The 24,931-nt window shown below is 44.5% G+C and overlaps 1 protein-coding gene across 1 annotated transcript in view; it reads right to left on the bottom strand.

The window, feature by feature from the left end:
* Window positions 1–24,676, bottom strand: part of LOC140395259 (scavenger receptor cysteine-rich domain-containing protein DMBT1-like) — a 34,491-nt gene extending 9,815 nt beyond the window's left edge. Inside the window, exons 1-10 of the mRNA XM_072482825.1 lie at window positions 24,007–24,676; window positions 23,587–23,844; window positions 20,736–21,050; window positions 13,135–13,446; window positions 8,848–9,159; window positions 6,959–7,264; window positions 6,819–6,875; window positions 6,415–6,732; window positions 5,953–6,069; window positions 4,234–4,341 (exon numbers count right to left, since the gene is read on the bottom strand). Of these exons, the coding sequence (XP_072338926.1) occupies window positions 4,234–4,341; window positions 5,953–6,069; window positions 6,415–6,732; window positions 6,819–6,875; window positions 6,959–7,264; window positions 8,848–9,159; window positions 13,135–13,446; window positions 20,736–21,050; window positions 23,587–23,707 (1,966 nt within the window). The 5' untranslated portion in view covers window positions 23,708–23,844; window positions 24,007–24,676. The remainder of the gene's footprint in view (window positions 1–4,233; window positions 4,342–5,952; window positions 6,070–6,414; window positions 6,733–6,818; window positions 6,876–6,958; window positions 7,265–8,847; window positions 9,160–13,134; window positions 13,447–20,735; window positions 21,051–23,586; window positions 23,845–24,006) is intronic.
* Between the last annotated feature and the right edge of the window lie 255 nt (window positions 24,677–24,931).

Raw genomic sequence — 24,931 nt, 5'->3', positions numbered from 1 at the left:
GGTTCAGATTTTTGGGACATTGGGACCGGTTCTGGGGGAGGTGGGACTACTACAAATTGGACGGTCTACACCTGGGCCGGACTGGAACCAATGTCCTTGGGGGTGCTTTCGCTAATGCTGTTGGGGAGGGTTTAAACTAATGTGGCAGGGGGATGGGAACCAAATGAGGAGGTTGGTGGACAGTAAGGAGGTAGTAACTAAAGCCTGTAAGGAACTAGATCATGAGGTCAGCGTGACTAAGGGGAAGAGTAGGCAGGGAGCAGATGATCAACGCAAAGGGACTGGTGGTCTGAGGTGCATTTGTTTTAATGCAAGAAGTGTAGTAGGTAAGGCAGATGAACTTAGGGTTTGGATTAGTATCTGGGAGTATGATGTTATTGCTATTACTGAGACTTGGTTGAGGGAAGGGCATGATTGGCAACTAAATATCCCAGGATAGCGATGCTTCAGGCGGGATAGAGAGGGAGGTAAAAGGGGTGGAGGAGTTGCATTACTGGTCAGAGAGGACATCACAGCTGTGCTGAAGGATGGCACTATGGAGGACTCGAGCAGTGAGGCGATATGGGCAGAGCTCAGAAATAGGAAATGTGCAGCAACAATGTTGGGGCTGACTTACAGACCTCCCAACAGCGAGCATGAGATAGAGGCACAAATATGTAAACAGATTATGGAAAGATGTAGGAGCAACAGGATGGTGGTGATAGGAGATTTTAATTTTCTCAACATTGACTGGAATACACATAGTGTTCGAGGTCTAGATGGAGCAGAATTTGTAAGGAGCATCCAGGAGGGTTTTCTAGAGCAGTATGTAAATAGTCCAACTCAGGAATGGGCCATACTGGACCTGGTGTTGGGGAATGAGCCCAGCCAGGTGGTTGAAGTTTCAGTAGGGGAATACTTTGGGAATAGTGATCACAATTCTGTAAGTTTTAGAATACTCATGGACAAAGACAACAGTGGTCCAAAAGGAAGAGTGCTAAATTGGGGGAAGGCCAACTATACCAAAATTCGGCAGGAGCTGGGGAATGTGGATTGGGAGCAGCTGTTTGAAGGTAAATCCACATTTGATATGTGGGAGGCTTTTAAAGAGAGGTTGATTAGAGTGCAGGACAGACATGTCCCTGTCAAAATGAGGGATAGAAATGGCAAGATTAGGGAACCATGGATGACAGGTGAAATTGTGAGACTAGCTAAGAGGAAAAAGAAAGCATACATAAGGTCTAGGCGACTGAAGATAGACAAAGCTTTGGAAGAATATCGGGAATGTAGGACCAATTTGAAACGAGGAATCAAGAGGGCTAAAAGGGGTCATGAAATATTTTTAGCAAACAGGGTTAAGGAAAATCCCAAAGCCTTTTATTCATAGAAAAGGAGCAAGAGGGTAACTAGGGAAAGGGTTGGCCCACTCAAGGACAAAGGAGGAAAGTTATGCGTGGAGTCAGAAAAAATGGGTGAGATTCTTAATGAGCACTTTGCATCGATATTCACCGAGGACTGTACCGGAGGACTGTAGAATTGCTAATGTTGTCCCCTTGTTTAAGAAGGGTAGCAGGGATAATCCAGGTAATAGTAGACCGGTGAGCCTGACGTCAGTGGTAGGGAAGCTGCTGGAGAAGATACTGAGGGATAGGATCTATTCCCATTTGGAAGAAAATGGGTTTATCAGTGATAGGCAACATGGTTTTGTGCAGTGAAGGTCATGTCTTACCAACTTAATAGAATTCTTTGAGGAAGTGACAAAGTTGATTGATGAGGGAAGGGCTGTAGATGTCATATACATGGACTTCAGTAAGGCGTTTGATAAGGTTCACCATGGTAAGCTGATGGAGAAAATGAAGTCTCATGGGGTCCAGGGTGTACTAGCTAGATGGATAAAGAACTGCTGGGCAACAGGAGACAGAGAGTAGTAGTGGAAGGGTGTTTCTCAAAATGGAGAACTGTGACCAGTGGTGTTCCACAGGGATCCGTGCTGGGACCACTGTTGTTTGTGATATACATAAATGATCTGGAGGATGGTATAGCTGGTCTGATTAGCAAGTTTGCAGATGACACTAAGATTGGTGGAGTAGCAGATAGTGAAGGGGGCTGCCAGAGAATACAGCAGAATATAGATAGATTGGAGAGTTGGGCGGAAAAATGGCAGATGGAGTTCAATCCGGGCAAATGCGAGGTGATGCATTTTGGAAGATCCAATTCAGGAGTGAACTATACAGTAAATGAAAAAGCACTGGGGAAAATTGATGTACAGAGAAATCTGGGTGTTCAGGTCCATTGTACCCTGAAGGTGGCTGCGCAGGTCGATAGAGTGGTAAAGAAGGCATACGGCATGCTTTCCTTCATCGGAAGGGGTATTGAGTGCAAAGGTTGGCAGGTCATGTTACAGTTGTATAAGACTTTGGTTCGGCCACATTTGGAATACTGCGTGCAGTTCTGGTCGCCACATTACCAAAATGATGTGGATGCTTTGGAGAGGGTGCAGAGGAGGTTCACCAGGATGTTGTCTGGTATGGAGGGTGCTAGCTATGAAGAGAGGTTGAGTAGATTAGAATTATTTTCATTAGAAAGATGGAGGTTGAGGGGGGACCTTATTGCGGGCTACAAAATCACGAGAGGTATAGACAGGGTGGATATCAAGTAGCTTTTTCCCAGAGTGGGGGACTCAATTACTAGGGGTCACGAGTTCAAGGTGAGAGGGGAAAAGTTTCAGGGAGATATACGTGGAAAGTTCTTTACGCAGAGGGTGGTGGGTGCCTGGAACGCATTGCCAGCGAAGGTGGTAGAGGCGGGCACGATAGCGGCATTTAAGATGTACCTAGACAGATACATGAATAGGCAGGGAGCAGAGGGATACCGATTCTTAGAAAATAGGTGACAGTTTTAGATAGAGGATCTGGATCGGCGCAGACTTGGAAGGCCGAAGGGCCTGTTCCTGTGCTGTAATTTTTGTTCGTTCTTTGTTCTTTGTTATTGGCTTTACTCTGCATTACAAAATAGCTGTCCAGTCAACTGAGCTGTTTACTGATTCTATCATTGCTGTAGATCTAAAATTGTCAAACATGATTTGCAGATTAAAATTAAATAACAGATTATCGACTATTCGAATATCCAGTTGGGGAAGACCAATCACAGGTCATGAGTTTTGGAAGGTCTTCCAGACGCGCCAATCAAATCTGCAGGAGAAATACAATTTGGGATAATGTAACCATCGCCTCAGGATAGTTTCGTTGGATGAAACAAAATGTTATTGACAGAAATCCACAGGTCACCAAACAAAAAGTAATAGAATGGAAGTTAGAAAATGATAGAATTGAAGATCATTTCAACTGATTTATTACTTCGGTTGAGGCTTGAATGAATATTGGAATTATTTGGAATGCGCAATACATTGGTTGCTTTCCTTTGCTTCAATTTTTCCTGATTTTTTTTTCCATTCTGTTGTTTTATTCTCTTATTTATTTGCCATAATGATTATTTCCTGAGCTCAGCTAAACATTTCCACCCTTCTAATTATTGATATACATCATTCTTTGCCAATGTTGTTATGTTTTCCAAGTTGTATACTCAGTCCCAGAAATTGTCTTCTTCACTCCAATCTATTTCCATGGTGCCTAGTCTTCTTAATTCCTATTTTAAAATCTATTATTATATTAAGCTCACAATGTTCCAGATAATGTTGTGTTTTTGTTCTTGTCCATTCCCCATTACTCAATCCAGCAGGGAATCTCCACCGATTAGGATTCTGTCATCCTGGTTCGAAAGGATTCCTGAACACAGTAAATCTTCATTCCATTCCGCTTTTTTCCTTCCTCATTAGCCAATTAATTTCCCGGTTTGTGAAATTCTCACCTGATTCTTTTTCAATGAATTACTCTAAATTATTTATGTATTTATTGCTCAATATGTCCTCAACTATTGTATAGCCTGTAGGCTCCACCATCAGTGCAATTACATTATTTTACAGTCAATCAATCGATGTGTTTATTATTTACAGGCTCAGATATCTGAAGGAGTCGGTGTGCAGCCGGTGGGAAATGAAAATGGAAACAACCAAACGGTACAAAGAACATTATTTTGGCAACAAAGAGCTGTGGGAATGTTGCCAAACCCATCGTTCCTCTCACTACAAACAGACAGACAAATTCAGTGCAACATGAATCATCACCATGAGGGGGATCTGATCCTGTCCATTCAGTTCACAATGATCAATCACGCCATCAAACGTAAAATATATACCTGAGCCATGTGTCTGGGCGGAATATTTGCCAGGTGGAATATTCTCAATCTCTTCATAAATTGCTTGGTACAAACCAGCAGCTGAACCGCGACCGCCCCTGACAGCAGCTGTTGAAACGAGGACGGAGAGATTAACATTTTGTTGCGTTAACAGTGAGGCAGTGTGTATTTGAGCTGCAGCGTGAAGGAGCACATCCTGTACCTGCCCAAATACAGTGTCAATGTCAGCCTGTGAATCATTGAAGTGAGAGATGTTTTTGAGCAGCTCTGCTTTCTGTCTCTGAATGATGCTTTTTATGCATCTGGCATCTTTTATCTCTCTCCCGTACAATTAAGATGGATATTATTTTGCAGCTCGATTTACGATGGAGAATTTTACCTAAGGGAAAGTCTGCAAATTATGAAGTAACTCAATTGAGTTTTTCAAAGTTTTTCCGGGATTGAATAAAATATTCCTGATAGTGGCACGTAGACATAGCTTCCCGGTAATCTGAGAAAAACAAACAGTTAAGAAAGAAAACATCACCCAAAGTGGGGCTGAGAGAGTCTCACTATCCACCAACTGACACAGGCGGCCTTCGGAGGATCTGTGTATGTGTGTGTGTGTGCGTGTATGTTTGTGTGCGTGTGTGCATATACACATGCTCATCTCCATTTGACAGGATACTATTGAATTAATGTTGAAAAATATGGAATGATGTGATATCAGGAGAAATGAATTCCAATTGATTTTCTGGTTACACGGACAGACGGGGAATTGAGTTAAGGAGGAGTGGGCTCAGGGACTGATCTCTCTGGACAGCAGCAGTTTGGAAGCTCCGGGGCGAGAGGGTCTTTATTGAATCTGGTCAGACTGAGAAGTGACGTATTGAATACATAAACCATGCTTGTTGGGATATGAATGGAAAAGTTGTGTTCAAAAATAGATTAATTCATTAGGACCGAAAGAGTGAACGAGGGTAACGATATCCAGTGGATAAAGGAAGAGGAAATGATCAATAAATCAGTGAATCCAGAGGCCAAATAGTTCAATTACATTTTCTGACCCATTGTGATAACCAATAACTTCTCCAGGCGCCTCGTGTGCCAGGTGAACAGGGAATGTGATTGTCGACATTTTAAATAACTCTCTGGTGCCACCATCAATTCACATGAGACAGACAATAGGAGTGAACTGTGGCTTTAATCAACTAGAACAGTGCCTGCCTGTGACTGCGCTGCAATGAGAGCCGCCTACAGGGCAGCTGCTCTGATATCTCCCCTCAAGGGGCCAGAGCCCACAAGGGCACCAACATGATACAATCAGTGTAGTACAATACAATGGTCCATAGGTGGAGCCCACATGGGCAACAGCGTGGTACAATGTAGTACAGTGGTGAATGGTTACCATAATAAATTCACCACACTCTCCATTTCAAATGCCACCTTTCACTGATTCAAGAAGAACCTCGAACAAAAACAAAATAGAGAAACACGGGGTAACATTTATTTCCAACAAGGCAAAGTGACCCTGCCTGGAAAAGTGCAACAAACGTGCAGCCTCATCACCATCTGGAACTAGATGCGAGAGCCAGTTAGGAAGAAAAGTCAGAATGGACTCGAAACATTGACTCGGTTTCTCTCTCCAATGATGCTGCGAGACCTTTTGAGTCTTTCCAGCTGTTACTGTTTCTCTGTCAGAGACTCAATGTTAGTTCAGCGGTAAGATTTGAGACTCACCTTTTCTTTTTAATTTGAATCGCATTACCGCCATTAAAGCGATCAGCTCGCAGATTAATAGAAATCCGGCCGTTATGCAGAAGGCAACAGGAATGGGAATGGTTTCAATTTCCGGCCCTGAATGATGGAAAGACAGAAACATGGAACATAGAGGCAGGAAATATTTTTATTTAAATGTTTCCATCAATCGGAAACGAGTCACTCAGAAATTCACAAATCCGGGGTAATATCAATAATGTCAGTTACACCAGCAAGAACACTGAGACTAAGAGGGATATTAATCAAGATATTCATTCAGAGTTGCTGCAGGTGTGAACGGAGAAACATCGGCGGCAAATCGAGCCGTGTGGAATATATTGTACAAACATTCATGCACTTCACAAATTGGCATTTTACTTTGACGGAATCACCGAGTCAGCTTCGCTGACCAGGATCATTCCGACCCTCCTGCGCGACCCTTACCGGAACAAATCACAGCGGCATCTTCCTTGTGATCACAGTCAGGTCGCGCTGATGATGAGGAAGGACAATCAGAGAGAAAGGATTCGTTCCCGGTGCACTTCACCTCATCCAGCCAGATAACCCCTTCACCCTGGCCAAAAGCGGCCCCTCCGGAGGCGGATAGCGCGGAGCCGCACCCCCGCTGTCTGCAGACAACATTGGCATCGACCAGATCCCAGGAGTCATCGCATACCGTCCCCCAGCGGTTATTGGATAATATCTCCACTCTCCCGGAACAGCTGGTGTCACCGCCAACCAGGCGCAAACTTTGTCCCGAGTCTGTCAAAGAGGGTCAATTATTGTTACTGACATAGTTTAAGGCAGGAACAAATCCATTTGATGGGATGTTTAAGATGAGGAAGCACCTGATTGAGGAACGCAGTCCATTGAACTGTGAGGCTGCTCCTTTGTCACCCTGACTTCTGTTAAGAAGAGAAACATGTTTATTTAATCAGACCCTAATTTTCCAAATTACACCCCCGCAATAAGTGATTCCCTCAGTTACCTGAACAAACTACACCTGCATCTTCCCAGTGTCCACAGTTGTGTTGACCCCACGGGTTTGACTGACACTGCCAAAGTGTCTGCTCATTTAAATTACACTCAATCTCATCGAGCCATATCTGTCCGGAGCCCGGTCCGAAACGCTCAGTGCGATTGAGGCGGCCGCACTGTAGCTGTTTACAGATCACTGTTGCATCATGGTCATCCAGCGTGGCCGAGCACACTGTTCCCCAGGTCCCATTGTAGAAGACTTCCACTCTCCCCTCACAGCGATGCTTTCCATTCACCAGCCGCATCTCTTTGTGTTCTGTCAATGGAATAACAAATATCCAGATGTTTCCATTGATAAACCGCTGTCTGACCACATTGCGGGGGAATGGGGCAGAGGGGGTGTGGGGAAGGGGGGTGGAATTATTGTTGCACTGGTTGTGCCATCTGATTAATAGTCGTCTTTCAGAAAAATCAAGGAGCAACAACAGTCCAACAATGTGCAGGTTAGGTGGGGTTACGGGAGCACAGGGATTGGGCGGGGTAGTGGGTGCTCTTTTGTAGGATCGATGGGCCGAATGGCATCCTTCTGCACTGCAGCGGTTCTATGGATTCAATGGAACACCGACAACTAAATTATAATAAAGCATAATCATTAAATTTCAAAAGACGGGTCATATTTCTCAAGCCTTATTGATTATTCGAACAAGTCACAGGAAGTGAAGACAGGAATAATGTAATGGAGGTACTTTGTTTCTATTTCCAAAAGTCCTTCGAGAAGGTATCACGAAGTTGAAACCTCCCTGAGGACAAGGGATGTGTTGAAAATGATTAGAAGACTGGTTGTAGAACAGTCCGTGCACAAAGTCATTTCCCAGAATAGCAGAAGCTGAGGAGTTAGTTCCCGAGGCATTGCTGGCGGGACAATTCTATTTCACAATTACATTGACCATTTCACTGGGGAACGCGAAATATTTTAAAAAATTTGCCGCTGTGAGTAAACTGAGGAGAATACATACAAGACAGACTCCTTAAATATACAAGCAGGTGTTAATCCACATCAGAATGGGCTTGCCTTTCGCAATTTTATTTTAATATAGGTAGATTTGAGGTGGCGGCGTTTGATCGGCTGTCGAAAGAGGCCACTTCATTCTTGGATAATAAGAGATTAAATATTGTGTCCGAGCAAAAAGACCTCGGGGTACAGAGGTACAAATTTCTTATAAAGTGGACAGTTCACAAATTAGGGATCAGAATTATGAAAATCATGAATAAATCCAATAGGAAATTCAGGAGAATGTTGAATCTGGAAAACAAATCGGGGAACAGTAGCGATGCATTTAATGTGAAGCTAAATAAGTTGATGAGGGAGAAATGAAAGTAGGATAGGGTTGAATGAAGTAAGGGCAGCACGGTAGCATTGTGGATAGCACAATTGCTTCACAGCTCCAGGGTCCCAGGTTCGATTCCGGCTTGGGTCACTGTCTGTGCGGAGTCTGCACATCCTCCCCGTGTGTGCGTGGGTTTCCTCCGGGTGCTCCGGTTTCCTCCCACAGTCCAAAGATGTGCAGGTTAGGTGGATTGGCCATGATAAATTGCCCTTAGTGTCCAAAATTGCCCTGAGTGTTGGGTGGGGTTACTGGGTTATGGGGATAGGGTGGAGGTGTTGACCTTGGGTAGGGTGCTCTTTCCAAGAGCCGGTGCAGACTCGATGGGCCGAATGGCCTCCTTCTGCACTGTAAATTCTATGAATGCAGAGTGACGCCCATGTGCAGCAGAAGGACCAAACAGCGCATTGTATCAATATAAATTGTTGCACATTCTATATAATGCAGTGTAATATCTTCCATGTGACACCTCGTGACGCCTGAGGGAAAACGAACCCATTGAAATGATCTTTACCTGAACACATGATGTTGACATTCTTCCGAGCGCAGTCGTGGTTATTCCAAGATGCTGAAGGACAATCCCAGAGAAAGGATTCATTACCGAAACAGTTTAGTTCTTGCAACCAAACTGGGCCTGAGGCTGGTCCACAAGAAGCAGGAAGTGCTCGGTCCAATGCATGTCCACAATCCAGCTGTCTGCAAACCACAGCAGCGTCCAGCAGCTCCCAGGAATCAGCACAGATACTACCCCAGATCCCATTGTGATAAACCTCCACTCGGCCAGCGCATCTGGTCCCACCGTCTGATAGCCTTATCTGCTCATGTCCTGTTAGAGAATAATGTAGGAGGATTATACTTTCAATACGGATTCCCTTCGTCTCACAATCCAATCATTGTACATCACATAATCGAAAAATATTTCAGGCATTCCCACTACATTTGGCTGTGGCAATTTATTGTCTCCAGTATTTATCTAGCGCCGCTAAATTAATGAACCATCTCAGTGTGCCTTACAGCAGTGATGTCTAACCACAGAAGGATATATTAACTCAGGTAATCAAAAGCCTGGTCAGACTGGAAGGTTTTGTGTGACGTGTCAAATGAAGAAAGAGACGTTTAGAGGCTGACAGGTTCAGGAGGAAATTCGAGATATTGTCGCCTTGGCAACTGGAGGCACCAGTACAAGATGCCCGAATTGGCAGAGCACGGAGCACATTGGGAATTGTCGAGCCGGGGGAAATTGCCGAGATAGAGCGGTGAGGGCATAAAAGGATTTGAAAACAAGGAGATAATTTTATCACTGAGGGGTTACTTAACTGAAACTAATGTAGGTCAGTGAGCTCACCGGCAATGGGTGAGTTGCTCTTGGTAGCAGGTAAGCCATGGGCAGCAGGGTCTCCTACTGAACTCAATGGTTAAAAAGGCAAAAATGAGGTAAACCAGCTCGGAATTGGAATCATCAATACTACACGTAACGGAGCGAATGATCGGGAGTTCAGCAGCAGATTGGATAAATGTGAGGTCAGGCAATGTTATGGAGGTGGAAACAGCGAGTCTTAAGGATGGGATGGATATGTGGAAGGAAATTCCCCTGGGAGTGAAATATAACATCAATGTTACAAGATGTCTGCTTCAAGCTTGGAGAGACATTCAGCAGGGAGAGGAATGGAGTCAGAGACGAGGGAATGAACGTGATGGGGAGAATGGCCAAAGGGTTTGGTCCCCACAATTATAGGTTGTAGCAATTTTCTGCTCAGACATTATTGAATGTCGGATTGAAATTCTGACAGTTTGTAGAGATTAGAGAGGACAAGAGAGGTAGAGTTGAGGGAATGTTCGATTCCGTGAGCGCACAGGTAGGAAGTGAGGCGGTGCTTTCGGATGATGTCACTGGAAGGCATCATGTAAATAGGAGGAGGTGAGGGATGGATCCTTGAGATACCAGAATGAACAGTGAGCCAGCGGAATGGGAAAGCATTTAATTCGCTGAAGCCATAATTCCCTTGCTATGATTGGATAGATGAGAATGAAACTAGATGAGCTCAGTCCCAACCAGCCAGACTGTGATGGACAGCAGCCGGGCCAGCATTCAATGCTGATCTTTGTCAAAGACTACAATATTTCTGGAAGGGAGTGTTTACCTTTGTCACAGTCACCCGGATTCCCCATTTCCCACTTCAATAAGAGCTGCTTTCATGTTGTGGTCAGGTTGGAAATATGATGCAAGCGATTCTAACATACATCTCCCACAAAGATGAGCATTACTTGGGAAACGCCAGCACTATTCAAGCACTTTGGAGAGGAGATGCAACTTGATGATGGGTTAGTAACTTGTGAGGAGGGAGGGCGTCAATTTGTATTTGAGGAGAGGGGGGCAATCAAGCAGATCTGAAGGAGAGAAGGCAGAGACTGGAAAGATCATCGTTGATATTATCAGCTAACTGAGAAGGCAAGAAGCGAAGTCGGATGCCGATAGTTCAGAGAAAATAGGGTCCAGAGCAAACAAGATCGATCCCATCGACCACATAGAGGTCCACGAGTGCCGGAGTAAGACTCGGCAGAAACTGGAAAGGAAACTGAGAGGATTTGCTTACGAGGAGAGACTGAGTCGAGTGAGACTATACACATTGGAATTTAGAAGAGTGAGGGGAGATCTTATAAAAACATAGAAAATTATGCAGGGAATAGATAACATAGAAGCAGGGAGGTTGTTTCCACTGGTGGGTGAGACTAGAACTAACGGTGATAGCCTCAAAATAAGGGGGAGCAGATTTAGGATTGAGTTGAGGAGGAACTTCTCCACCCGAAGGGGTGTGAATCTGTGGAATTAGCTGCCCAGTGAAGCAGTTGAGGCTATCTCGTTGAACGTTTTAAGGGAAAGATACGTTTTTGAACAGTAAAGGAATTAAGGATTATGGGAGCAGATGGGAAAGTGGAGCTGAGTCCATAAAACGATCAGCCGTGATTCTGAATGGCGTAGCAGGTTTGAGGGGCTAGATAGCCTACTCCTGCTCCGAGTTCTTATGAAATACGAATTTCGGGTAATCTCCACAGAGTAGATGAAGCCAAGTGAGTTATAGTTAGGGAGGGAGGAAGCATGGGAGGCTGAACTTGATATTAAAAACGGTGTCAAGAGTTTATGTTACGTTTTGTTGGGCGTGAGGTCGTATGAAGCTGGAGAGAGCAGTTTCCTGGGATGTTTTGTGGTGGAGACCTCCTCTGATCCCATGTAACTTCGCCTTTTGTACCAATCTACCATAAGGTACCTTGTCAAAGGCTTTTCTGAAGTACTGCCTTTCCCTCATCTGTCATCTTTGTCACTTCCTCGAAAAACTCGATGAAATTAGTGAGGCACGACCTCCCCTTCACAAAACCATGCTGTCCATCACTAAGAAGTGCATTTGTTTCCAAATGTGAGTAAATCCTATCTCTAAGAATCTTTTGCAATACTTTCCCTGCCACTGACATAAGGCTCACCAGTCTATAATTTCCTGGATTATCTCTGCTGCCGTTCTGAAACAATGGAACAACATTGGCTACTCTCCAGTCCTCCAGAACTTCACCTGTAGGCAATGAGGATAAAAAGATTACTGTCAAGGCCCCAGCAATTTCCTCCCTGGATAGGATTTGAATGGTGGGCAGCTTCAGCAATGGACAAAAAATCCTGATGATGCTTTGGCAGCACAGTAGCACAGCTCCAGAGTGTCAGGGTTCGATTCCCGGCTTGTGTCACTGTCTGTGTGCAGTCTGCACATTCTCCCTGTGTCTGCATGGGTTTCCTCTGGGTGCTCCGGTTTCCTCCCACAAGTCCCGAAAGATGTGTTGTTAGCTAATTTGGACATTCTGAATTCTCCCTCTATGTACCCGAAAAGGGGCCGGAATGTGGCGACTCAGGGCTTTTCACAGTACCTTCAGTGCAGTGTTAATGTAAGCCTACAGGTGACAGTAAAAATATTATTATGTGACCTAGTCTCAGGTTTATATTACTAGAGATTTCACAAGCTGGCACTGCTCCTTTCGAGTTTCAATTCCTCTCCACCTTATGTCTTACTTCTGCTTCATAAAGCAGACTGTAGACTTACAGGTATTATCCCTGTTCATCTGTATTCCAAAATGTTGTATGTAAATATAGAGCAGTGGTCTGGGGTTATATTGACCAAAGGATTATAATGGATTAAACTAATGTTCATTGTTTCACTGATCCATTTCCTGTTGTAAGGACTAAATCTGCCTTTGCGGTAATTTGAGTAAATCTGGAAATGTAAGTGGCATACCTGAACAGGAACCATTCATACCACACTGTGCAAACAGGCTGGTGGGATGAGGAAATTACTGATGTTTAATTAGTCACCAAACTGCCAGTCACGTTAGTAATTGGTGTTTGTGTGAAAAGAAAGATGAAATAAACTATTCCGTGGCTGTTGGTCCAGCCGAAAGAAGGCAGTAAACCAGGATATCTCAGCAAGATGTTGGATGGAGCAGCAGGTGTCGATATACAATTGATCTCAAAATGGGAGATTCACAGGTTAAACAGAAAACCAGTCTATAATCTGCTGTGAACAAGAATATTTGGGGGCCCTGTGTCCAGTTTCCTTTTAGATTCTGCCCCTGTGAAGCTCCTTGTGATTTGTGTCTTCATTAAATGTGCGATAAAAAGTCGCTGTTGCCCCAATCTACCTTCCTCTGCACTCACTCCCGAGTTAAAAAAAACAGTCTGAGGAACCAGTGACCAAGATTTTACCGTTTCCCAGCAGATTAGCAATTTCTGTTATGTTTCTGTAAAAGTGAAATGTTTAATCACCTGAACACAAAACCCCCACGGCGGTGCTGTCAGTGAGAGTCGAGTTGAATGTGAATGAGCTGCAGTTGTGGAGATGCGATTCATTTCCTTTACACTGGACTTCATTCACCCACACTGGCCCTTCACCCTCTCCGTACTTTGAGGAGTTAGACGCTGCGATCGCGGAGCCGCAGTCCAGCTGTCTGCAGACGACGTCAGCATCATTCTGGTCCCACAGGCTGTCCTGCACTCTGCCCCAGCTGCCCTTGTGAATCTCCACTCGCCCATCACACCGACTTTCCCCATTCGTCAATCTTAGCGGCCAACTTCCATCTGCAAAAAGAAACGAATTGAAAACAATTGTGAATTTGAAGTAAAACAGGAAACTTTACAATTCAATAACTCCCGGACAATGATGATTAATTTCAATGATGAAAGATTCTGTGATAGTTGGCAAAAAGTCTCTGGGAGATTCTCTCCAGCATTTATTTTTCAATAAGTTACATTTTTGAAAGATATTTGCGGACCTGTGTTATAAATATTGGGCAGAGTAAAATCTGTAGGGAAATACATAAACCCGTATCCATCACTGACCCATATCCGTCATTTACGCAAATCACCCCTTCATAGAACATACAGTGCAGAAGGAGGCCATTCAGCCCATCGAGTCTGCACCGACCCACTTAAGCCTTCACTTCCACCCTATCCCCATAACCCAATAATCCCTCCAAACCTTTTTGGACACTAAGGGCAATTTAGTATAGTCAAACCACCTAACCTGCACGTCTTTGGACTGGGAGGAAACCGGAGCACCCGGAGGAAACGCACGCAGACACGCGGAGAACGTGCAGACTCCACACAGACAGTGACCCAGCGGGGAATCAAACCAGGGACCCTGGCACTGTGAAACCACAATGCTATCCACTGTGCTACCGTGCTGCCCTTCAAAATAGTTTTAAAATAATCAGGCTCAATGATGAAGTTGTCTGATAACACAAACAAGACAATGTATATTGTTTTACATTTCTTTACAAACTTGCAATTTAAAACTGTTGTGTATTTTGTACAAAGAACCTCAGAGATGAATCAGCGACCTTGAAGAAACGATATCCCAGATTGACCTGAATGGTTCATAGAATCTCTACAGGGCTCTACCTTAATGATCTTTATTGCTACACGTTTCATTAACACTGCAATGAAGTTACTGTGAAAAGCTACCTAGTCGCCACATTCCGGCGCCTGTTTGGGGACACAGAGGGAGAATTTGGAATGTCCACTTAATCTAACAGCACATCTTTAGGGACTTCGGGAGGAATCAGAGTGCCCAGAGGAAACCCATGCAGACACGGGGAGAACATGCAGAGTCCGCACAGACAGTGGCCCAAGCCAGGAATCGAACCTGGGACCCTGGAGCTGTGAAGCAACTGTGCTACTGTGCCATAACCCCACCTAACCTGCTCATCTTTCGAAACTAAGGGGTTATTTAGCAAGGTCAATCCACCTGACCTAACATGTTTGGACTGTGGGAAGAAACCGGAGCACCCGGAGGAAACCCAGGCAGACACGGAAAGAAAGGGAGAAACTGCAAATACAATGAGCGAAAGCCGAAATTGAACCCGAGTCTCTGCCGCCTGTCACTGAAAGAGGTAAATTACAGGAGAATTTGCCTTACAAGACAGAATCACAAAATCATAGAAAAATACGTTGCAAAAAAGGCCCTTCAGCCCACTGAATCTGCACTGCCCAAGAAAGGCACCTGGCCTGCCTACCTAATCCCATTTGCCAGCACTTGTTCCATAGCCTCGAATTGCCACATGCTCATCCGGGTACTTTTTAAAATGTGAGGGGACCTGCCTCTACCACCCTTCCAGGCAGTGTGTTCCAGACCATCACTACCCTCTGGATAAAAATGTTTCCCTCAAATCCCCAAAACTTTGTGCCCCTCACCTTGAACTTGTGTCCCCTCCTAACCGACCCTTCAGCTAAGGGGAACAGGTGTTCCCTATTCACCCTGTCCATGCCCCTCAAACTTGTAGACATTTGAGTTAAAATTTATTCAAGAAAGGGGTTTAAAATGTTAAAAACAATTACTAATGCAAACATAGGAAATATACTCGGAGAATTTCATAACAAGGAGACGGTAATTTATTATTTCTATAGGTGTGACATTGCTGTTGGGTTGCAATGTATTTTCCTCCCCATTTTCCTTTGAGAATTTGGGTGTGGGTCGTCCTCACCAATTGCACCGAGTGACTTCCTTGAAGCATGTTCTCCTCCAATGCTGTTCGAGTAGGATTTCCAGAGTTTGGAACCATTGTAAATAACAGGCAGACATATCTACTGCCAACTGTACAACTACAGGATGGAGAGGATTCCAACGGATTGTCTTGTCCTGAGTCAAAATGAAATTGTTAAGTATTGTTTGCAGCTGCATCTATCGAGGCAAATGGGGATCATTGCAAAATCAGTAGCATCTGACCTGCTCTGTTGGCCAAGGCATTGATGCAACTTGTTAATGTTAAATTTCTGGTCAATAATGACACATGCTTTGATAGTGAACAGAACAAAGACCAATTCCTGTCAAGAGAAGGTGCTTAGATGTCTTAATTTTTATGATGGTGATTGTTTCATTCTTATTTAGCGTGAATCTAATTAACACAGTGGGCTTGTAATGCAGAACAGTGCCAGCAGCGCGGGTTCAATTCCCATACCCGCCTCCCCGAACAGGCGCCGGAATGTGGTGACTAGGGGCTTTTCACAGCGACTTCATTGAAGCCTACTTGTGACAATAAGCGATTATTACAATTTGCGATCTATCAGTTTTAAGTCAAGATGATGTTCAGATCTTGCTGCAAGTGGGGATGGATTGTCTTCTTATCTGAAGAATGGTGAATGGAGCTGAACATTATGCAATCACCAGCAAATATCACCACCATATTATGATGGAGGTAGGGCAGATTACGAAACAGCTGAAATACTTGAATTTAGAGCTGTATTTAAGAAGCATCTTGTAACAAAAAGGAAAATGGAAATCTGGAATCTCTACACTTGTTCCCCAAGATAACTGTTGTTTAACGAGGTGGAGCGAACAAAATTTGGTTAATAGATTTTGTTAGATAAAGTTTTCAAATGACATGGTTCAAAGACAGGCAAACTGAGTTAAGTCTCGATCAAGCCGATTCAGATTAATAGCTGAATCTTCAATAGCTGTTGGGTGCCATATTCTTGTCAATGTGGACATATTCCACATCATGTCAGATATAAGGAGTACACTGCAGGGATTCAAAATACAGAATTCCAATCTTCTCCTTGGCTGATTGCACAAAAAAGTGCTGGATTACAGCCATCCCAGAATACACTGGAATCCAGTACTTGTCCTTGGGCAGAAAGAGTCAAAGTCTGTGACATTGTCCAGGGATGTCAACTTCCCCGGTTATGATTAAACAATCCTAAATGTAAAAAAAACGTCTCTACAGATTCTGTATTTGCATTTTCTACTCTATCTCAATGCAATCATAATCTTTCATGTGTTTGGAAACTTTCATTACCTGAAAGTAAGCACGCAGGAAAAGCAGGCAGTAAAGAAGGCAAGTTATATGTTGGCCTTCATAGCGAGCGGATTTGAGTATAGGAACAGAGATATTTTATTGCGATTGTGTACAGCATTGAGGAGGCTGCTCCTGGGGTATTGTGTGCAGTTTTGGTGTCCTTATCTGAGGAAGGATGTTCTTGCTATGGAAGCAGGTCAGTGAAGGTTTACCAGGCGGATTCCTTGGACAGCAGGACTGTCATATGAGGAGAGACTCAGTTGAATAGGATTATATTCATTGGAGTTTAGAAGAGTGAGAGGGGATCTCATAGAAACATATAAAATTCTAACAGGATTAGACAGGGTCGATTCAGAAAGAATGTTCCCGAATGTGGGGGAATCCAGAATTAGAGGTTAGAATTTGAGGATAAGGTGAAAAACCTTTAGGACTGAGGTGACGAGAAGTTTCTTCACCCAGAGAGTGGGGAATCTATGGAATTCGCTACTACAGAAAGTACTTGAAGCCAAAATGTTTTGTAGCTTCAAGAAGAAATTACATATAGCTTGTGGGGCTAACGGGACCCACGGATATGGGAGGGGGGGAAGGGTGATTGGAGTATTGAACTTGATGATCAGCCATGATCATAATAAATGGCTGAGCAGACTCGAAGGGTAGAATGGATTTCTCATTCTTCTATTTTCTATGTTGCTATGTGTCTGCCTGAAAGTTGAAGGTAAACGTCACTGCTGGCTCACAGTGCTAAAGACGCTGGTTCGATTCTGGCCTTGGGTGACTGTCTGTGTGGTGTTTGCACATTCTCCTCGTGACTGCAGGGGTTTCCTATGGATGCTCTGGTTTCCTCCTGTGCAGGTTAGGTGGATTGGCCATGCTAAATTGCCCCTTAGTCTCCAAAGATGTTCAGGCTAGGTGGGGTTGTGGGATAGGGCTGAGGTAGCGTGCTTGTTCAAAGTGTCGACTTGATGGGCCGAATGGTCTCCTTGTGCACTGTTGAAATTCTATGTTTCGGTGTATCAAAGGCTTTCAATTGGCCAATTATACCAATATTTGTTTAATCAACATAACCAATTGTTAATGAGTTGGTGGTGAATAAATGAATCTTCTGTCCATGAACCGTGGATTGGATTGGATTTGTTTATTGTCACGTGTACCGACGTACAGTAAAAAGTATTTTTCTGCGAGCAACTCAACAGATCATTAAGTACATGGGAAGAAAGGGGAATAAAGGAAAATACATAGTAGGGCAACACAAAGTATACAATGTAATGACATAAGCACCGGCATCAGATGAAGCATACAGGGTGCAGTTTTAATGAGGTCAGTCCATAAGAGGGTCATTTAGGAATCTGGTAACAATGGGGATGAAGCTGTTTTTGAGTCTGTTCGTGCATGTTCTCAAACTTCTGTATGTCCTGCCCGATGGAAGAAGTTGGAGGAGTGAGTAAGCTGGGTGGAAGGGGTCTTTGATTATGCTCCCCGCTTTCCCCAGGCAGCTGGAGGTGTAAATGGAGTCAATGGAAGGGAGGCAGATTTGTGTGATGGACTGGGTGGTGTTCACGACTCTCTGAAGTTTCTTGCGGTCCTGGGCCAAGCAGTTGCCATACCAGGCTGTGATGCAGCCAGATAGGATGCTTTCTATGGTGCATGTGTAAAAGTTGGTAAGAGTTAATGTGGACATGCCGAATTTCCTTAGTTTCCTGAGGAAGTATAGGCGCTGTTGTGCTTTCTTGGTGGTAGCGATGACGTGAGTGGACCAGGACAGAGTTTTGGAGATGTGCACCCCTAGGAATTTGAAACTGCTAAGCATCTCCACCTCGGCCCCGTTGATGCTGACAGGGGTGTGTACAGTACATTGCTTGCTGAAGTTAATTTTTAGTTTTGCTGGCATTGAGGGCAAGATTGTTGTCGCTGCACCACTCCACTAGGTTCTTTATCTCCCTCCTGTATTCTGACTCATCGTTATTCGAGATCCGGCCCACTATGGTCATATCGTCAGCAAACTTGTAGATGGAGTTGGAACCAAATTTTGCCACGCAGTCGTGAATGTACAGGGAGTAGAGTAGGGGGCTAAGTAAGCAGCCTTGCGGGACCCCGGTATTGAGGACTATTGTGGAGGAGCTGTTATTGTTCATTCTTACTGATTGTAGAATTCATAGCATTTACAGTGCAGAAGGAGGCCATTCGGCCCATCGAATCTGCAATGGCTCATGGAAAGAGCACCCTACCCAACCGCACACCTCCACCATATCCCATAACTCTGTTACCCCACCCAACACTAAGGGGAATTTTGGACACTAAGGGAAATTTAGCATGGCCAATCCACCTAACCTGCACATCATTGGACTGTAGGAGGAAACCAGAGCACCCGGAGGAAACCCATGCAGACACAGGGAGAATGTGCAGATTGCTTCATGATCAACCTCTCGAAGCAGTTCATTACGACTGAAGTCAGGGCCATCGGACGGTCGTCATTGAAGCACGTTGCCTGGTTCTTCTTTGGCACCGGTGTGATGGTTGTCTTCTTGAAGCAGGTGGGGACCTCGGAGTGGAGTAGGGACAGGTTAAAGATGTCCGCGAACACCTCTGCCAGCTTGTCTGTGCAGGCTCTGAGTGCACGACCAGGGATCTCGCCCAGGCCCGTCGCCTTCTGAGGTTTCACTTTCAGAAAGGCCGGTCTGACTTCGGAAACTGTGATGGTGGGTATGGGTGAGTTATGGTCTGCTGGGGCAGTCGACAGCTGATTGTTGGTTACCTGCTCGAACCGAGCATAGAATGCATTGAGTTTGTGGGGGAGGGGTGCGCCACTGCCGGGGATACTGCTCGGCTTGGCTTTGTCACTCGTTATGTTCTTTAATCCTTGCCACAATCGCCGGGAGTCTGTCTGTGACTCTAGCTTGGTTTGATATACTCTCTTGGCATCTCGGATGGCTTTGCGGAGGTCGTACCTGGATTTCTTGTATAGGTCAGAGTCGTTTGACTTGAGTGCCTCAGATCTGTCCTTCAGTAGGGAGCCAATCTTGTGATTGAGCCATGGTTTCCGGTTGGGGAACGTACATATTGCTTTCTTTGGCATGCAGTCGTCCACACATTTGCTGATGAAGTCTGTGACGGTGGTGGCATACTCATTTAAGTTGGTCACTAAGTTCTTAAATATGGACCAGTCCACTCTCTCTAGGCAGTCACGTAAGAGCTCTTCTGTTTCCTCGGACCAGCACTGCACAACCTTCTTAGCTGGATTGTCCCGTTTGAGTTTCTGCTTGTATGCCGGGAGAAGGTGCACCGTCTTCTGGTCTGATTTCCCAATGTGCGGTCAGGGGATGGAACGGTAGGCGCCCTTGATTTTTGAGTCGCAGTGGTCGAGAGTGTTGTGAATTGGCAGTGAGACAGTGCAGGATTATTGAGTTGAGGAAAGGTTGGAGAGTTTAAGGTTGTAGTCACTGGAGATCCCAAGAATCAGAGGCGACCTGATCAAAACGTTTAAGATCCTGAGGGGTATTGACAGGATGGATGTGGAGAGGATGTTTCCTCTTCTGGGAGAATCTAGAAACAGCGGTCATTATTTAAAAATAGGGGTTCACTCACTTAATTCAGAGATTAGGAGATTTTCTTCTCTAAGAAGGTTGGGTCTTCTTCAAAAGGCAGTTGAAGTAGCAGCTTTGATTTTTGTTAAACTGGGCAAGATAGATTCTTGATTAACAAGGAGATGAAATGTTATGTGACAGGCAATAATGTGGGGTTGAGTTTACAATCTGATCAGCCAGGATCTTGTTAAATGGCAGAGCAGGCTCGATGGGCTGCTTGGCCTACTACTGCTTCTAACTATTATGTGTGTATGTATGTTACATAAATGTTCCAGTGAAACTCGTATCCGCTACATTTCTGCTTGTTCTACAAGAACATTTTAAAATCAAAACTCATGAATTTACAAATAGCTGTGGATAATCTGCGCCATTAGACCAGATGTAGAAGAAGAATAGTGAAACAGGAGAAATTTAGATCTGGTCATTTTAGAGAAGCACAATGCTAATATTTTTGCGGAAGAAGTAGGTTTCTTTTCAGTAAGTTTTTACTCACTGGAGCAAATCACCCTGACATCGCTCCTGTGGGTACACTCGTGTTGAGTTGCTGCAGAAAGAGGACAATCCATCAGACTTGTCTCATTGCCATTACATTCAAACCGATTCCTCCATATAGGCCCAGTGCCCTCTCCAAACCAAACCCCTCGGGGCACGGGCACTGCGACCCCACAGTCAAGCTGGGCACAGACCACGTTGGCGTTATTCAAATCCCAATGACGGTCACACACTGTTTCCCAGTTTTCAGCATACAGAATCTCCAGTCTGCCTGAGCATCGGGACACACCACCTTCTAGCCGAGCATTTCTGCGGCCTGAAGAAGAATAAATCATAAAATGCAAATTATTTATGAATTAATATGCATCTGCTCATTCATACTTTTCCACGATTAGTCCCAAGTTTCACTCGTTTCGAGTCAAATAACGATCATCCACTCCCCACACTACTCCCATTTCTCGGTAATTAAGTGACTAAATGCTCCTTGGTAATATCACTTATTTAAATCACATTTTCTCGTGGCCGTCAGTGTGATCTAGCAAACACAGTTTTTGACATGTCCCCTAAGCGACACATTGATTCTTCTAAAAAGACCAGGGATCTCATGAACGGACAGATCGTTCACATCAGATCCAAGCAGTTTTCCATATTCACTTCCTGATGTGAGCGAGCCCTGTGCAATGTGACTTCACAACACGATGACCAAAGTAACAATGATATTGAGATGGCGAAGACCAGCAGGTTGCCCCTCTGTTCACTCTCATTCCCAGTCCTCATTGTGTCATGGCCCAAGTAATCCCAAAGCATTTCCACCTCCCCAGAACCATAAACACTTTATCCCTCAGGAGTCCTCTGCCCTTGAAAAGTGGTATTGGAGATGCTCCATTTGAACATTGCTACCCTCCAACTCCAGGGATGGTTACCCATTAACAGTGCTGTCCTGAATATTGCTTTTGTGATGATAAAAAGTCATCAACTTCACGTTTACTCTTTCTCTCCACAGCTGCGGCTTGACCAAATGCATATTCTGTTTGCATGATCAGTAGATTCCATTTGCTTTCAAATGTCCCAAATATCCTGGTTTTCCTGAAACATTGAACCTTAGATTCATCAAATCCTGGTGCTAAACGTTGGGTGTTGCTGCCTTAGATCCAATTGTCCATAACATACTCCGCAGAATGTTCTTAATTTCTCACTCAATTCCAGGATTTATATGTTTCAGGCAGTATAGAGGGGGATGTTAAAGGGGTGGTGGAGTTGTGCTACTGGTTAGGGAGAATATCAGAACTGTACTATGGGAGAACACCTCAAAGGGCAGCGAAGCTATATGGGTAGAGATCAGGAATAAGAAGGGTGCAGTCACAATGTTGGGGGTTTACTACAGGCCTCCTAGGAGGGGCATAGACAGAGTGGATAGTCAAATATATGAATAGGATGGGAAGAGAGAGATACGGACCCAGGAAGTGTGGAAGTTTTTAGTTTAGATGGGCAGCATGGTCGGCACAGGCTTGGAGGGCCGAAGGGCCTGTTCCTGTGCTGTACTTTTCTTTGTTCTTTGTATCGCCCAATGTAAAATAAAGATATGGAAATTATCCAACTGTCTTTCCCCCATTAAAGCTGCGCTTTGAATTCTCCCATTCCATTCGCGGGATGGAATTGCTAATGGTCCGCAGGATGTCCTGTGGTGACTATGTAGAACGGTTCAAATATAATCATGTTCATAGTTATATGTTTCTATGCTGCAGGGATATTGGGTTTTTAATTTATCTCCTGAAAATGTATTGTTCACTGTCCTTGTCATTGAAAGACGCTTTTGGGCCTTTTGCTACCTTGTTATCCTTGAGCTTTAGTTGAGGCCGGTTCACTGTCCCGATGTGTTAGATTTCGGAGGGAATGAAGAGTTCTGATGCAATTACATTGTGGTGGAAATTATATTAAAGGAGGGAATGGTTAGAACACAGAAGAAGGCCATTCGGCCATTGTGCCCTCTCTACAGAAACCAGTTAACTAGTCGCCAATCAGCAGCCTTTTTTTATCCATGCAACGGGACGTTAGGGAGAATATCTTCAATTCCCTATTTTATTGTATTTTGAAGGCCATGAACTCTCGAGCATTCTCAGGTCTTGGTTGTGAATATAAAGAGAGTAAATTTAATGAACAGTAAACATGATGTGTTGGTGTGGAGTAATTGGTTAGATTAGAAAACATTGATCGGGTGTATAATAAATTCCAGTAAACAGTGATAGCTTCATCAATTGGAGATAATATTAGAGATCATTAAACAGGATATAGGTTATTCAGGGATTTATTGAGATCTCTCGGCACCGGGAGCCATTGCAACCCAAACAAAAGATCCCTCAGGGCAGATGCAGCCAATGCCAGCCTAGTCAGTGTGTGAAACTGACTCTGCTCTGGTCAAACAATTTCACTTTGAGAGGAAAGTGAACATTGCGTCTGTCAGTCCTGTTTGGCGATTCTGTCTGCAATGTAATAGAACTGAAAGGAATTTCCGAATGGGCATTTCAGCCAATGTCCCTCTGCTCTGGGAAAATGCTTCTGACTATCCTCTCTGTCTATGCCCCTCATAATTTTGTAGACCTCTATCAGGTCACCCCTCAACCTCCGTCGTTCCAGTGAGAACAAACCGAGTTTATTCAATGTACCGAATGGATCACTCACGGAAAATTCTGTATTTTCATCCTGAAAGAGATCGAAATATTCCCAAAAACTGTTAGAGCGCCTCCTCTCTTTGAAGATGGGAGTTATTCTAATCTGCCGCTATCTTGAGCTGCCGCTATCTTGAGCCGGTTTTGTCGGTAACCCGTTCGTTTCCAGAATTATTGGATTCTTACCTGAACAGATTACTGCAACGTCCCGCTGGTGTCCGCAGTCCTTTGGACCAATAACAGGTCCCGATCCTTGTCCAAAGTGAGAGTGAAGCGGCGTTTCCACCGCAAAGCCACAGTCCAGCATCTTACAAACCACTTCCGCATTCGCTGACGACCAGAACAAGCGATAATCGCAAACTGTGCCGCAGGTTCCACTCCAGCAAATCTCCAGTCTCCCCGCACAGGGACTACTTCCATTCACCAGTTTGGGTTTGGTACGTCCTGGAATATTTCAATAAACAGTGAGGACTTGTCAGTTTCTGTAATGTCACCAGGAATCCAAGTTCCCTCACCTTTTAAGATCAGATGTCACACGTTAAACAATGAATCATATTGTGGTCCACATATGTTGGAAATTGTTGATTTGATCAACATCAGTCTTACCGTCATGTCTCTTGTGTGGACAGTTCCGTTCATTTTCTGGCTTTCAAAGTTGAACATTTAATCGAGAAACGACAACATGATGGACACTGAGATGGTCAAATGCTGATGAATTTAAATCAAATTGTCACAAGGAGAGGTCATGTCTATTTGCTATGAACAAATTATTTGTTTATCTCACGCAATCCACGAATTCCCAGGGGCGTTTGAAGAGAATCAGGAAATGTGTAGAAATCCGATTTTACCAAACTCAATGGGAAGATGGATAAAAATCGGAAAACATGCGATGGAGGATATGAGATATCCAACAGATATCCAACTTTTCCGGGTCCGAGATATCTGTGTATTTCCTGGAAGAGGTTTGTTGTAAATTAGAGAACCGGGAAATTAACCTCCATTCACAAGACCCATGGGAATTTTTTTTCATCAAACATCAATGTTGCTGCAGCAATGTCCCACTTTAAACAATCTGAGTGAAACACCATTTAATCCGTTGTCATGGTAACTGGGAAGAACTATGGACCAGGATGGCAGATGAATTAATTTCGCTCTTCCCAGGGATAATGCGCATTTACTGAAACAGTTTGATGTTTTTCTCCCCGGGATTCAGGCCTTCTTTAGATGTGATAGGAATCAAATTATAAAACGAATGGATGATTCAGACAGTGGTTGGAGGTTACTCTGCACCACCCCGCCCCCCTGCTGCCCACAGTAACGGCGGGGCCCCGGTTGGAGGTTACTCTGCACACCCCCGCCCGCCCCCCGCTAACGGCGGGGCCATTCCCCGGGCCCGCCTGGGGCTCAGAAAGCTCCGCTCCCCCAGTCTCACATTCACAATCTGTCCAAATGGCAATGCTCAGGGCCGGCGCTGGGCTGGGGTGAGCACAGTAAGAAGTCTTACAACACCAGGTTAAAGTCCAACCGGTAT

Source organism: Scyliorhinus torazame, chromosome 18 (genome assembly GCF_047496885.1).
Source record: "Scyliorhinus torazame isolate Kashiwa2021f chromosome 18, sScyTor2.1, whole genome shotgun sequence".
Taxonomy (NCBI): Eukaryota; Metazoa; Chordata; class Chondrichthyes; order Carcharhiniformes; family Scyliorhinidae; genus Scyliorhinus; species Scyliorhinus torazame.
The sequence above is the reverse complement of the archived record's forward strand: the minus strand, read 5'-3'. Positions and strand labels throughout refer to the sequence as shown.